This window comes from Paramisgurnus dabryanus, chromosome 12 (assembly GCF_030506205.2).
Source record: "Paramisgurnus dabryanus chromosome 12, PD_genome_1.1, whole genome shotgun sequence".
NCBI classification, from domain to species: domain Eukaryota; kingdom Metazoa; phylum Chordata; class Actinopteri; order Cypriniformes; family Cobitidae; genus Paramisgurnus; species Paramisgurnus dabryanus.
The window spans coordinates 33,132,843-33,147,967 of record NC_133348.1 but is presented as its reverse complement, the minus strand read 5'-3'; the positions used below and the strand labels follow the sequence as shown (position 1 = coordinate 33,147,967).

The following is a 15,125-nucleotide window of genomic DNA, read 5'->3' as shown; positions in this document are numbered from 1 at the left end:
GACACGAGCACGGGCCCTGAGAAACTGAAATGCGTCAGCAGATAGGGACCCTCTGTCCTGTCTCAAGCCCTGATGTGTCGTAAAGCACCTGTGAGATATTTCACAATAAAAAGTTGCTTTTTGAGTATAGTAAGTACATGGACATCATTCAACTTACATACACACAAACCATGTCATTTACTGAGCTAAAAATCTAAAGTAAAATCTTTGCGGCAGATTTGTGCTAACATAGGTCATTTTTGTGATATAATTTCCTGGCACTTTCTAACATCACAACTAAACAATTTCCTGTTGGTGAAACCACACTGACTTTGATTGATATTGATAGCTATGGGGGCACAAACTAATGCTTTTTGGCTTTGACTCCATTATTCAAAAATATTTATTCACTTAAAGTTTGTTTGTGGGACCTACCGTTACAGTATATACTGTTATATATATATATTTATTAGTTAATTAGTAAACAACAATGGCGGCAAATTGAATACACACATAATCCTAGTTTTCCTCATCTTCTTTGTACTTTATGATCAACAAACAAATAGTTATTTTGATGGCATTGATAAACCTGTGGCGGAGAGAAACATAAGCCTTAAAAATCGAATACTTTACGCGAGAGTCACTCAGGAGATGGAAAAATGCCGGCTGTTTCTTGTTCTCAGACGACAGCATCAAGCTTCTGTCATGCGAACACATTGACCCCAGGTGGTCTTATGAAAAACTTTCCATTATTTTACCCAAAGTCAAAGAAAATCGAGCAGGACCAAAACATTTTACAGCTGATCGCTGTCAAAAAACTTCAGAGATGACGTCCCAAGAATGACAGCAGCCATGTCAGTGTTCTTAATATGACAAAGTAAGTGTTTTGATTAATGACATTAATGTTTATTTTTTTAATCAGTGTATACCACTCTCGACTAAATGAATATAACATGGCAAATATGAATATTTATATATTGATTTAATAGATTTATAGCATTTTGAAAAAAAAACAGTTTTTATAATAAATCTTTTAAAATCTAATTATGGATTTGAATTTGTAATGTTTTTATAACCTAAAGATGCAAAGTGAAAGTTTGTAACAAAAATAGTGGTTTTCATTTTGTCACTTTCTTGGTATTGAAAACACGTTTTACCCGAAATTAATCAAAATGGATTTATTGCGTTTTAGAAACAAACTCTTCATTTATTGTTTATATATCTGGGTGATTCTCTGAATTGGGTGCCTTTTGGGTCATACTTTTTTTAAAATATATACCTTAAATAGTTATATTTTTGATTATTTCACGTGATAGTGGATTAGTCAAACCTTTAAGAAAATACATTTTCCCACCTCAGGCATGAAATTCTAATCAATATTGAGTGTTTTTTCCACTTGGACTTGGACCCTGTTTAAATATGATTTAAAAAGATTTTCAAGTAAATTCTTGTGGAAGCTTTTCAATGAGATGTCCCTTGTTTGATATCATTTATTGCATGCAGAATTTTTTTTTAATACTCACCATTTGAATACCAAATCAGGTCATGAAAACTGTATCTAACATTGGTCTTCATATCTTATCACAAAATATGCATTAACATTAGAATTTAATCAGGCTTTCATATTTTTTCAGACTGTCCTGTAAATTCTGCACACAGCAAAACAAACATTGACCTAATTTGTCGTTTTATCACCAAAATATTAATAAAAACTATCAAATAACAGGGTTGAACTCAGCATAACGGGGTTGAAAATGATAACAGGGTTGAAGTGATGATCATTATTTAATATAGCATGGATTTCTTACCTGTAAAATTAATGATATCACATTCAATAAAATTGTATTTTATTAAAGTTGGCAAAAACAAACAAACATTTTAATAAGTATTTAACATGAAATCAAAAGCATTAAGGATTAATTGATCAAAAACATCAATCGATCTTTCCATTTGGTTTTATTGAACATAAAATACCATAATCGATTATTTCTAACAGGTCACATAACAATATAACAAGTCTACAATTGAGTACTCTACTAAAAAGTGTCAAATTTTCAACCCCGTCACAACGATTCAACCCTGTTATAATAAAAATGTGACGGGGTTGAATGTGACGGGGTTGAAGTTTTTGCCTAAAAGTAGCTGTAACTCCGTACTTAACTAAGACAGTAGCATCACATGGCATTTAGGAAATCATACAAGTTTAACGTTTTGCAAAACTATTATTTAATTTTTCTTAAACCGTTGTTTACTATCATTAAGTAATACAACAGAGTTGAAATGTTGAGCCTGACAATCTTAATCTGACAGTGAAAAACATGAAATAAATGTAAGAAAAGATTCTGACACTTGCCTTTCTTTGCAGCATGTTCTTCAAGAGACTTGTGTGATATCACTTTCTGGGTGTGATGCCACAGGGATTCATCCGTTATTTTTATAGGGGGGTAAATAGTATGGCGTGACGGGGTTGAAAACAAACTGGAGGACGTGTATAAATATTGCAATTTCATATATAATTAATGCATTTTTATATACATATGTATATTTTAGTTAAAGTAAACCCACGTATGATTAAATAAGCAGTAACTATTTTGCATTAATTGCAGTTTTTATTTGTTTGATATTCAATGAAAATGTAATGATGGTTAGTGGGGACATGCAAGAATGCTTGTTGTCTACTACTTACACAACCCATATCTATAAATTAAAATAAAATAAAAGCATTTTTTGTTGCATTATAATGCAAAGGCACCTGGTTCTATTAATTGACAACGTTAAAATGCATTTTGTGATTTCCTTTAATTAAAAATCTTTGAAGTAAGTTTGGGGGACTTGAAGGGCACCCAATTCAGAGAATCACCCATCTGCCTATGATACTTCCATATCCTTCATCTAACCAATCTTGTATTATGCATCAATGGATATGAATAGATCTTTTTTAAAGGGCAAAATCATAATTGTGAGTTATTTCCTCTTATATTTTGATTAATATTTACATTGTTTTCATTTTTATTATCAATGTATACCTGAGGCTTAATGTGTGAGAACTAACCCCACTGTGTAAAAATGTTTTCAATTCCAGTTATCATATACTAGTTGCTGACATGTTTTAAAACTGTTATGTTTTAGGTAACAAGACAGTGATTAAAATAATAGTTTGGATTTGACCTTATAATAAAACAAAAGATGAAGAAGTTTACTTTCATGCATCAATATCTTAACCAAAACACTTCAAAACTTTTCACAAATTCACAGGAGATCATCTTCTGACAGTAAGAGAAAATAACAAAAACACAGACAATTCCCCAACACAAAACTGTTTCATAACTTTTATGAAATAAGTTGAACACTTTTATAACAGCTTGAGATATTCTCTGGACGGTTACGGTAGCTGACATTTTGACCCTAAGCCCAACAACAAATAAATATTTTCACATGTGAACTTACATTATTCTAAATGTTTTCAACAATGTTTGAACCTTGAATAGAAATGACCGTTTTAACAAGCGCTCATGCAGTCCCTGTTCATTAGGTCGCTTTTCAATGTTCGCTCCTGCTGCCAGAGAAACCATCTGACCTCGCGGTCATGACATCATATTGCGGGAGTGATTAGAAAGCATACTGTGTGTTACAGTTATAAAAATGTATGCATCATCCATTAACAGGAGTTGTAAGTACTGTCAGACTGATTCCTAGTGACATTAAAGATAAAAACTACAATTCCCATCATGCCACGCCCGTTCACAGCGTCATCAACCTACAATAGTTTGTTGTTGTTTAGTGACCTCTAGCGGTAGCGGTGAACATTATGTATTGCGGCGAAAATTGCGAAGTGATTTTAGAGAATTGTTGCTAGATACATTTGAATACATGTTAGAAATGTATTGCCGAAACACGTAACAAAGACTGGTAACTTTATAATGCTGAATTGTGAAGTTAGATCGTTCACATTTCTGTGTTCAGGATTATTTGGGCGGGGCTAAAACAGCTCAAGGAGTTACTAGAGAAGTTAACAGTAGGCCTAGCCCGATAAAACTTCAATGAAACAAACATCACAAATGTTTATTTATACCTACATAAAAGCATTTTCCCCCTCAAGTTCTGGAGTTAAATTTTATTTGATTTATGTTCACGTCTATTACTTTGGGTCTTGTATTTTGTGTTAATTAAATCATCGTGCCGTGTTTGTAGTTCTGTCTGGAATCCTTAGTTCTTTCATGCATCACCACCCTAATAATGTCCAGGTGTTGTTATTGTACAGTATCTTTTATTCAGGGTTAGATTACGGCTTAAATCAGCAAGTCAGCATTTAAAATAAACAAAATAACCTGTAGATTGTGTAGACTTTTTAATTGGTATAAATTATAATTATTTTTCCTACATCTTATATAATATATGTAACCTTGAAGGAATCCAAAAGTAATCAGATTACATTACTTTAATATTTTGGTGCTTGGATTAAGTTACTGAATGCTTTTTATGCAGTAATTTGTAACTGTAACAAAATACATTTAAAAAGTAACCCTCCCAAGTCTGCTTTTATTACATTGTGTATAAATACTCCTGTACCTTTGTTCCTTGTTTCTGATTGAGCGTAACCCACTGTACTTGCTGTTTTATTTGTTGTCATTTTTTAATTGCACTTCTAAATTTTTTAAACACTTTTATTACCTGCTTAGATCCTGATAGCCTACTCTGGAAGTAAACCACAAGAGTACGGTTTAATTATATTTTTATAAAGTTGCCAAATGAGGCAAAACGTGTTCATTTCGGCATACATGACAAACTCTAAAAAAAAAACAAAGTCACCACATACAATTGCTTACGTAAAGGACAAATGTAATAAAGAATGTTGATTTATTATCAAAAGTGACCTGAGAAAGTGAATGCACCAAAAGTCTGGAAAACAATCCACATGGTACATATTATGTTGCTTTTGTCTGATATGCCATTAAGATGCAGTCAGGGCTGTGACGGCTGTCTTCAAAACAGTTAGAAAACGGGTCGAACACTTCACCAGCTGCTGTAAAGAGTATTTGTTAAGATTTGTCGTAAGACCAAAACAACAACCAGAACAGTTAAAATGTTATTCCTTTAAAACATGTGGCTTTCTTGTCGTTTGCAGGGAAAACCGGATGCACTTGATTTATTTATTTTTGGCCTGGAGTTTTGGAATCCGCTGAAAGCAAGTACACCCACAGCCAAATCACTACCATATGTGTGTCAAAAACAGATAACAGTTCCATTGCATATGGCACATTTTTAGTTATAAGACTACAACAACAAGTTCTTCATCAAAAATAAATAGATTTCGTCAGACAATAAAAATGTACTAGACACTTTTTCCATTTCAAGACATCAAAAAGTCTCCGGGGTTCGGATCTGGTGAAGTTTCCTGAAATGATTCACTCTGTTGATGGTGAGAACCAGACATTAAAATTAGATCCACATTCTCGTTGTCCTAAAATGTTTTGAGAAAAGTCTTCAGCTGTAATGTTTCAGCAACAGAAATCTGGTCGTGGTAAAAGCTCAAGCCTGTTAAAAGCTCGACGTCTCGGACTCTCGCCACGTGAAGCTGAACCCAATCCTGGACCCATGAAAAGTCAGTGCCATTCTGGAATAAAACAATATAAGAAATAAGACAATGCATTATGAGATTATAAGATACATCTACTAAAATGATGTCATCCAGTATGAATAAAGAGAGTTTATGTAAACGGGACTACATACATGACATGTTTCTAGGTGATCACTTCGATGTGGTAGAATGAAGGCTAAAGCATCCAGAGGACCGTCACATTTCAGGACAGGAAAGGTAGAGTTTCTACAGCTAGTAAGAATCACAAAGAAATGTGTAGGGATGTGCTCCTTAACTCTGAAAAGAGAGAAAAGTACATTACACTTAAATAACGTGAAAGTTAATTTTTAAAATATATTTATTTTTAAAAATATATATCAAAAATGGCCAAAAAATATATTATTATATATATATTATTATATATATATATATAGGCCATTTTTTTTGTATATTTTGAAATTTATTTGAAATTATATTTTACATTTTTGCAGTATGGGTTGCATTGACTTTGTATGTAATCTACTCATGCAAATAATTAAATTCGCTTTGATGTGTGAACACACAATTAGAAATGTGACATCTGAATGACATTTAAGGCAACCAATCACAGTTTTTAGAAGAAATCATAGTGCGTCAGTCTCTGCAAATAGCTTTACCTTCATGATTATTTCGCAAGAAAAAGCAAAGCATATATTTCAGATTTATTTTTATTTGTAAATTCCATATTGCGCATTGTTGTAAAACAGCATTACATACATTCTGACATGGTATTTTACATTTCAGCTTGCACTCTCAAAATGCATGGGTTATTTTCAACCTAGTGTTGGGTTAATAAGAAACGACCCAAGCAGCTGGTTGAAATTAACCCAGAAAATATTTGACCCAACAATGGGTTGAAACAACCCAGTATTTCGGGTTGAAACAACCCAGCATGGGTTAACCAAGCAGGTTGGGCTCCTCCCTTTTTGACCCAATGCTAGGTTGAAAATAACCCAGTATTTTTAGAGCGTATAAACTGTAAAAGTAAGTCATGGCCCAATTTAACATATCCTGTGATTTGATCTCTCACACACTGATAATATCAAACACCATTTTGCTTTCCGGCAAACTCAGAAAGACGCGTGCACCACATCTGCTGAACTCTGCACTGCTGTTGACCAATCTGAGCTTGTGATTTTCACAAATGCATGCTTGCAGATTTTGTGTGCAACATGCATCAGGCACAGGAACCGTGGTGGGCACGTCACGGGTAACTCTGACATGTTTCCTTGTGACCAGCTGATACACCTTTCATGTACAAAATTGGTCAAGAAATGATCGCTAGCTGTTACTGGGGCAGTACCATTTGAAAAAGTCCATATTTGTACTTAAAAAATTCATATTAGTACCTCAAAGGTAACCAAATGTATCCATATCTGTAGCTAAATGGTACATAATAGGACCTTTTTAAAGGCTACTGCCCGTTGACAGCTTGGGGCCAATGTTTGACAGTGTAGTTAAACGTTGAAAACTTACGTTTTTTCCGTGTTCAAAAAGTCATAGATCCCATCTGTGTCGGAATCAAATATCGGTCCACTCATGACATTGATGCCGTTCAGCTCTTGTGAATACTTCACAAGCAGAACATTGTGGAAGTGATCCCAAGTATCTGTCACAAAGACAATAAGCATAAATAACATCTCAGAGATGCTATGAGAAAACAGACACAAACAGTCTGACAGTAAAGAGGATGAGTATGAAAGAAAATACATGATAAAACTAAATGATATCCAATACAACGATTAACACATACAAGATGTAATAAAGTGTTATCCATGATTCTCTTTCTTTGACAAACTTCTGAGAATGGGTAACTGAAACCAAACAAACTTATTGCATGCGACTAAACCAAAAAGATCTGTATTAAGTTTGTATTCACATGTAATAAATATGCCTGTTATGAAATCATACACATGTTATGAAGCCAGACATTGATAAAAGACAAATGCTATTATGAAACGCTGGCGCACATGAAGAAAAAAACTCATCATTACAGTAAATAAATAACAACAGATTCTGATGCTCATTCATTATGGATGCACCAAAAATACATGAATACTAAGAGTTTATGAGATGAATGAACTCTAATGAAACACATCATGTATGGAGTTAGTTTGAAAATTGTAATGGTTCATCTTTGCTCTGATCTAAACACTTGCACAACACAAAATGAAGAGAGCGTTTACCATACACAGCTTCTGCTATTATCACTGATGCGAGTCTGAGATTAAAGCAAAACATAAACTCATTTAGCTTACAGAAACAAATATCCTCTGGAAATAATTTAACAATACTTTATAATAATACTGTGTTACTTGTATTCATTATGCTTAATGTACTGTAAAATTACTTGTTAAACGCATCTTGATCTTATAACAAAGCTGGCTAAAGTTATCTTGAAAGTATTTCCTGAAGTTTTAATAGCTAACAAATGTGACCCTGGACCACAAAACCAGTCATGAGAACCTTTGCAATCATAGTACAGAAACAGATCTGGTTAGGGTCATTAAGGACTTGTTAACTGCTTCAGATTCAGGCTGTCTTTCAGTTTTGGTCCTTCTTGATTTCAGTGCAGTTTTTGACACTGTTTATCATTTAGTTTTAATTCCTCATCTTGAAATTGTTTTTAGAGTCTCTGATAGTTGGTTCAAGTCCATCCTCAATAACGGAAGCAGTTTATTGTGGATTTAGATTTAGAGGTTAATGCTGTCCCTCAAGGATCAATTTTGGGCCCTCTCCTTTTTAATATTTATTTTCCCTCTTGGCCAGCTTTTGAGCTCACTTGGTCCAAAACTTCATTTTTATTAATATAATACTCAGATCTACATTAATTTTAGACCAAATGAAACTGTTGATTTTCTTTCTGAATGTATTTTTAAGATAAAAAATGGATGACAAAAAATGTTTTGTCTTAACAGTGAAAAGACTTTGATTATGCTCGTTGGTTCACCCCACCAACTACACTAATGCCGAGTTCAGACTGTATGATTTTCAAACTAGTCGGGTCACCTGTGGTTTCACACTGCGTGATTATCTGGGGAAGCGTTAAGTCGCTGCTGTTTCAGACTGCATGATGGATTGGTGACAGGGGTTTTCATACTGCATGACTTTACTGTAAGAAGAATCGCCGATAACTTTTTCCCGGTCCGCAAACTACGTCTCACAACCAAACCCACGCGAGAAGTGACGCGAAGGAAACAATGCGAGGTCACGCATGCAAGACCGGAGTTCTCCTGTGAGACTGGGATTATTATTAAAAATGGTCACCCGCAAGAAGTTTACCATACGAATTGCATGTGCGCTCGTTTGCAGCAGAAAGAAGAAGAAATAAAAATTATGAAGGAGGAAATGTTTGGAGAGACTCCTCCCCGAACTTCCAGCTGTCCTGTATGTTGCTCTCTCATTGGCTGTAGGTCATCGCCGATGTTATTGTCAGTCAAAACACATTTCACACGGAATGATTTTGAATCGCCGACCTGTCCAGATATTTAGCATGCCAAATATCTCACGGGTGTCGGCGACTCGTCGGCGATCCTCTCAGAACGCGTCTTTTATAATTCACACTGTGTGACTGTCACTCGCGTGCACGAGCATCGATTTGCCTGCGATTTCGGCCATTTGTCGGAGATTTCTGAAAACCTGTCGGCGAGTCAAAATCAGGGCTAAAATCGTGCAGTCTGAACTCGGCATAAGCAGCTTCTGTCAAGAGTCTTGATGGTTCAATTGTGGGTTTTCAAACACATTTGAGGAAAATAGGCTTATTTTTATGCCAATCTTTGAGCCACATGTCCAAAACACTGTTAAAATGTCTTTCTTACGTCTTAGAAATATAGTGCGATTGCATCCAATGCTGTAATTTACTGTTGTTTTTCCGTATTGATTATTCTACTGCCTTGTTGGCTGAGGTATGAAAAGCTACCTTAAAGGGGTCATATTATGAGATTTTGTAAGATGTAAAATAAGTTGTCCAAAATGCATATGTGAAGTTTTAGCCCAAAATACCCCACAAATAATTTATTATAACATGTTAAAATTGCCTCTATGTGATGCAAGCAAAAATGTGCAGTTTTTTGGTTGTGTCCTTTAAAATGCAAATGAGCTGATGAAATGCAAACACTGATCGCCATGATGGTGCTTTGTCAATTATTTTCTCCCTTTCTTTCTTCGTATTTTATCTTTTTAATCTTTATATTGTGTGGTGTATCTTTGCTGTTTTATTTGTTAATTTATACATTATCTGAAAGCTGAATAAATAAGCTTAATTATAGCTTAATTAATTATATATATTAGAATATTTCTTCGAGATTCAACTATTGAAAAATCTGCAATCCGAGGGTGCAAATATCAAAATATCGAGAAAATCACCTTAAAAGCTGTCCAAATGAAGTCCTTAGCAACACGTATTACTAAAGATCAATACATTTTTAATATGTTTACAGTAAGAAATGTACAAAATATCTTCACAGAACTTGAAGAGCCACTACTGGCTCACAGCTCCCTCGTGTGGTTGAAAAGCGCAATTGTCTGTTATCAGTGTAAATACTCTTGTTGTATAGCTTCGCTGTGGGCAGGGCACGTGAATTTGTTGACAGAACCGGTGAATGCAAAAAGTCATTTGGAAACCAAGCGAGCAGGACAGACAGACTCTGTTGCTTCAGAGTGATTACGTAAAAAATAACTGACAACATGCTGTTGAATTATTCCAAACTAATGCACACCAAGGTGGGAACGCGGCAATGACACCAAGCAGAGTAATGAGGTCAATAGACCTGGAACTATTTCATACTGTAGGTGTGCGTTTACTGAAAAATAATGCACACTCATCTGTCAACCAATCAGAATGAAGTATTCAACAGCCCTTTTGGTATAAAGTTACCAAGTAACATGGTATGTATGCCTACTGCATGAACTGACAGGGAGGAATTTATATCCCTGTGCCTGCCAAACATCTGTCATTGATATGAAGAGGAATACTTAAAATAGCTCTCTCCAGGTGTTACAGACGTGTAAAAATGCTGGTTAAACCCTCAAAAGACATCATCATTAATAAGAAATGATGTCATTCATCTAGTTTAAACAGCACTGTAAAAATACAAGATTTTTTTTCCAGCACTTCATTCCAAAAACCTACAAATGTTTATGGAGTAAATGATGATTAAGCATAAAAAGAGAACAAATTCATCTTTTCTCCAAAACAAACACTGCATATGTACAGTACAAACATGCAAACTGCAAGTGCACATAAAAACATGAATCATAAACTTACTAACAAAAGAAACCGAGCAAGGTTATCAGTCTGTGTAGTGTTAAAATCTAAGCAGTGTGTGACGCATGGCTTACCTTTGAAAGCCAAATACATGGGCACCATATTGCTTGTGATTAAAGAGTCTGGCTCAGTTCCTGCAGGGCTGAAATCTGAGACAGGAAAAATATCAGCAAGTCAGGCCATAATAAAATCTGTGCAGTAAACAGTAGAATTAAAGACCACAGACTCTGAAAGTGTTTCGTTTAAATAATGCAGTTACCCAGCAAGTACATTTACATTACAAGAAGTTGATATAAGCCTAAGTACACTTCATCTGTCCCTGTTTCACCACAGTGCACATGACAAAAGTTTTCACTCACAAAGTTTTTAGATTATATGAATCTATGCACAAGCCACGCATGATTGATTGACATTAAACACTTTGTTGCACATGGAAATCAAAGGTAACTTTGACATTTACTATTTCAACATTAGGATTACACGTTAAAGGTCACATATTATGAGCATTTTTACAAGATGTAATATAAGTCTCAGGTGTGCCTAGAATGTGTCTGTGAAGTTTCAGCTCAAAATATCCTATAGATCATTTATTATAGCATGTTTTATTTTGTATAAAATCCTCCTCTCTGCCCTAGTTCTCACATACTGCTGTGTTCATATAAGGCCTGTGAAATGTCACTGGAGTGACAAATCACAACTATTTGAGATTTAAGATCTAGCAGAGGGCAAGATTGTCCCACACTGTCAGACAAAATGTCCCAAAATTGTCCCAAGCTGTCACTGAGGCATTTCCCTTTAATAAGGCCTTATTGTACTGCTTCTTTATTTCTTCTTTACATCATTCCAGCATCTATGGCTATATTCATGGCAAGAACCAGTTAATTCATACATAGGTTGGGGGAGGAGCAATTTGGTATCTCCAATTGCATGTTTTTGGCCTGTGGGAGGAAACCGAAGTACCTGGAGACAACCCACCTGACCTTGCCAGGGCTCCAACCGGTGAGCTTTTTGCTGTGAGGCAACAGTGCTACCCACTGAGCAACTGTGCCGCCCCTTCCCTATTGTAGTATTTAGGAACAGATGTGTATACATTGGGTACCAATTTAGGTACTAATAAAACTCGGCTTACTTTTTGAAAGTTAAACACACCAGTGACAGGAAGGACCATTTTTTAACCATTTTATCTGACTGGGCACACAAAACACTTGATTTTGCAAGAATCAAAGGTAAAACTTTAAAGGAAAAGTATATACGTTTTGTTTTACATGATAATCTATTTATAAGTACAATAAAATGTGCAATGATACTACTTTTTTTACTTAATAATTTTCCAGTTTTCGGTGGTTTCTATTCTTTGTTTTTCATGTAAAGCTGATTTGAAACAATTTAACTTTGCAAAAAAAGCTATATGAATAAATGTGACTTTCAAACTTTATGTTAAATTATTGACAGTCCCTGATCACTTTTGTACTTTTCTACCTAATGTCTCAGAAAAACACAACATAAGGGTGAATAAATGATGAACAGTATTTTAGATGAAGTATTCTTTGAAAGGTCTGGACTCACTAGGCGGATGCAGAAGGCCCATGGTCTTAAGCGGATTGTTTTTATATGATGAGCAGGACTGTCTGGCGCTGGCCTCCACACGCATATCAGCACGAACACACGTGTCTGCAGATGGCTGCACGCTGACCTGTGTCCGACAGAGAACAATGAAAATGAGAAAACATGGATTGAAGGAAAGCCTACTTATTGACTTTTTCAAACCCTCATCGAGTATATGAGGCAAATCATGGGATAAAAACACAATGAAAACATTCTAACGGCTTCTTCTTAATAGACATTAAGTCAGAAAAACCAGCATGTTTTGAACACATTTTCTACACATTAAGTTTTACACTATTCCACGGTATTTCTGCACTTTTGATTTTGTTTGTTTGACACATTTTGTATTTATTCATTTTGCAAACGCTTTTATCCAAACCAACTTACAAAACAAGAGAGAATTTAAAGGATTAGTCCATTTTCTTAAAACAAAAATCCAGATAATTTACTCACCACCATGTCATCCAAAATGCTGATGTCTTTCTTTGTTTAGTCGAGAAGAAATTATGTTTTTTGAGGAAAACACTGCAGGATTTTTCTCATTTTAATGGACTTTAATGGACACCAACACTAAACACTTAACTTAACACTTAAAGGGACACCATGAAACTTTTGGCCACTAGGGGGTGCTAGACACGTATTTTTCACTTCTAGCGCCCCTAGAGCCCACAAGCGCCGCAGCACTGTCGCAAAGGAAAGGAACTGGCCAACCTTAAAACTAAACTAAAAACTAAACATTTAAAATGCTAAACGATCAACATTTTGAGACAACAGGGAGAAACGCAGTCATGTTACAACTTTCTGATGAGGAACTCGTCGTGGCAGAAGCCATTTCTCAATCTGAAGGTTGCAGCCTCCGGATGTCGTATTTCTAATACGTCATCAAGACTGTCTTATTTCACAATATTAACAATTACAAAGTTGACTATTATACTTAGTTAATCGTAAATTGTTGCAGTATGCTTATGACTTGCGAATGTAATGCTCAGTTTACCTTAATAACCCAGGCTTGATGACGTGTGCAGCCTGCATATTTGACCTCCGGAGGCTGCAGCCTTCCAATTCAGAAACGACCAGACGTATTTCCTTGCCTTTTTCCAAACAAATATTGTTGCATCCTCTCTCTCTCCCTCGCCACCAGGATTTTCCGCAATGGCGCTCGTTATTCCTCTTTTTTGTGTGAAAATCGCTCCAAATCCAAGTAAACCGATGCGTTTAGGTCTGCCGCTTTGTAATACGTCACGCGAGTGACAGCGGAACGCAGCAAATGAGGAAGAGAGAAGAGAGAAACGCTCGGATCTGATTGGTGAATGAATAGGGTTTGGTTTTACACTGTGAGCAAGTTTGAGTGCTATAGCATCCTGGATTGTAATGTAAATATCATAGACACAGTAAAAAGAAAGGTAAATACGTGAACACAGCATCTGAATACAGGGAACTATATGCAATATAATCGCCGTAATTTATAAAGAACATCGCATTTATGTATGAATCAACAGTTTATATAAAAAATTGCCTTAAAGGGGAATCGAACCCGGGTCGCCCGTGTCACAGGTCCGTGACACTAAAGACTGTGCCACAGAGTCACATATTAGAAACTGCTCTCTACACTCCTTAAGTAGCCTCCAGCAAAATTCACGTTAAAAACAAATTGTGTGGAGGAAGTGACGTATGCCGTAAAGCAGTCGAATTTTGTAGTTTTTTTTTGTGCTCTGGTTACTACCACAAACCCTAAGTTTTAAAATACGAGTAAAAGTGATACAGACCCCGGCAGGCTATGGCAGACATGTCATTCAACCTATTTAAAGTCGATGTACTATCACAAGGGTCTTGAAAATGTATTATGAAGGTTGAAAAATTACATGGTGTCACTTTAACAGTTTTTTTCAACAGAGTTTCAAAGGACTCTAAACGATCCCAAACGAGGCATAAGGGTCTCATCTAACGAAACGATTGTAATTTTTGACAAGAAAAAATAAAAAATATGCACTTTAAAAGCACAACTTCTCGTCTATCTCCGGTCCTGTGATGTGCCAGATCACATCAAGAGGTCACAGAGGACTAAAGCAAAACTCCGCCCCAGTGTTTACAGTACAAGTGTGGAGAAAGAGGACCGTTCCGACGTTGTTGTATGTGGAATGATACTAATTATAAAACGGGCAGTTCTGGTTCTTCATTCTGATTGGTTGAAACGCGTTCTAAGCCGTGATAAAATACACCGGTAACCTCATGGTTCAGACCACATTACATAAGTATCACTGCGCCACTGTTACTGCGTACTGATTTATGAAAATAAACACCACAGTCTTAAATCATATTTTCATTGTGTCTTTGCTGCATCTGTGTTGGTTGGGAACTGCGCTCTGTTTCAGTCACACTTGATTCTGAGGAACTACTTTGTTTGGCGGAAGAGTAATATTTGTACTAATATAATTACAACTTATTTGTGTTTTATTTTATAAAATCCCGCTAACGTTATGCATATGAAGTAACCGTTTTATAAACGCAATAAACCCCTCGAAGCGTTGGGTTACCAGTGCATTTTATAACAGCTAAGGGGGTTTAGGCACTCCGCTTCGCGTCGTGCCTAACAGCGCCCCTTAGCTGTTATAAAAATGCACTGGTAACCCACTGCTTCTCGGGGTTTATTGCTTTATT

At 35.7% G+C, this 15,125-nt stretch overlaps 1 protein-coding gene across 1 annotated transcript in view; it reads right to left on the bottom strand.

Moving 5' to 3' along the window:
* Positions 1 to 4,801: 4,801 nt before the first annotated feature.
* Positions 4,802 to 15,125, bottom strand: part of enpp1 (ectonucleotide pyrophosphatase/phosphodiesterase 1) — a 66,915-nt gene continuing 56,591 nt past the window's right edge. Inside the window, exons 23-27 of the mRNA XM_065268899.2 lie at positions 12,429 to 12,555; positions 10,937 to 11,011; positions 7,073 to 7,205; positions 5,710 to 5,854; positions 4,802 to 5,593 (exon numbers count right to left, since the gene is read on the bottom strand). Coding sequence (XP_065124971.1) covers positions 5,441 to 5,593; positions 5,710 to 5,854; positions 7,073 to 7,205; positions 10,937 to 11,011; positions 12,429 to 12,555 — 633 coding nt within the window. The 3' untranslated portion in view covers positions 4,802 to 5,440. The remainder of the gene's footprint in view (positions 5,594 to 5,709; positions 5,855 to 7,072; positions 7,206 to 10,936; positions 11,012 to 12,428; positions 12,556 to 15,125) is intronic.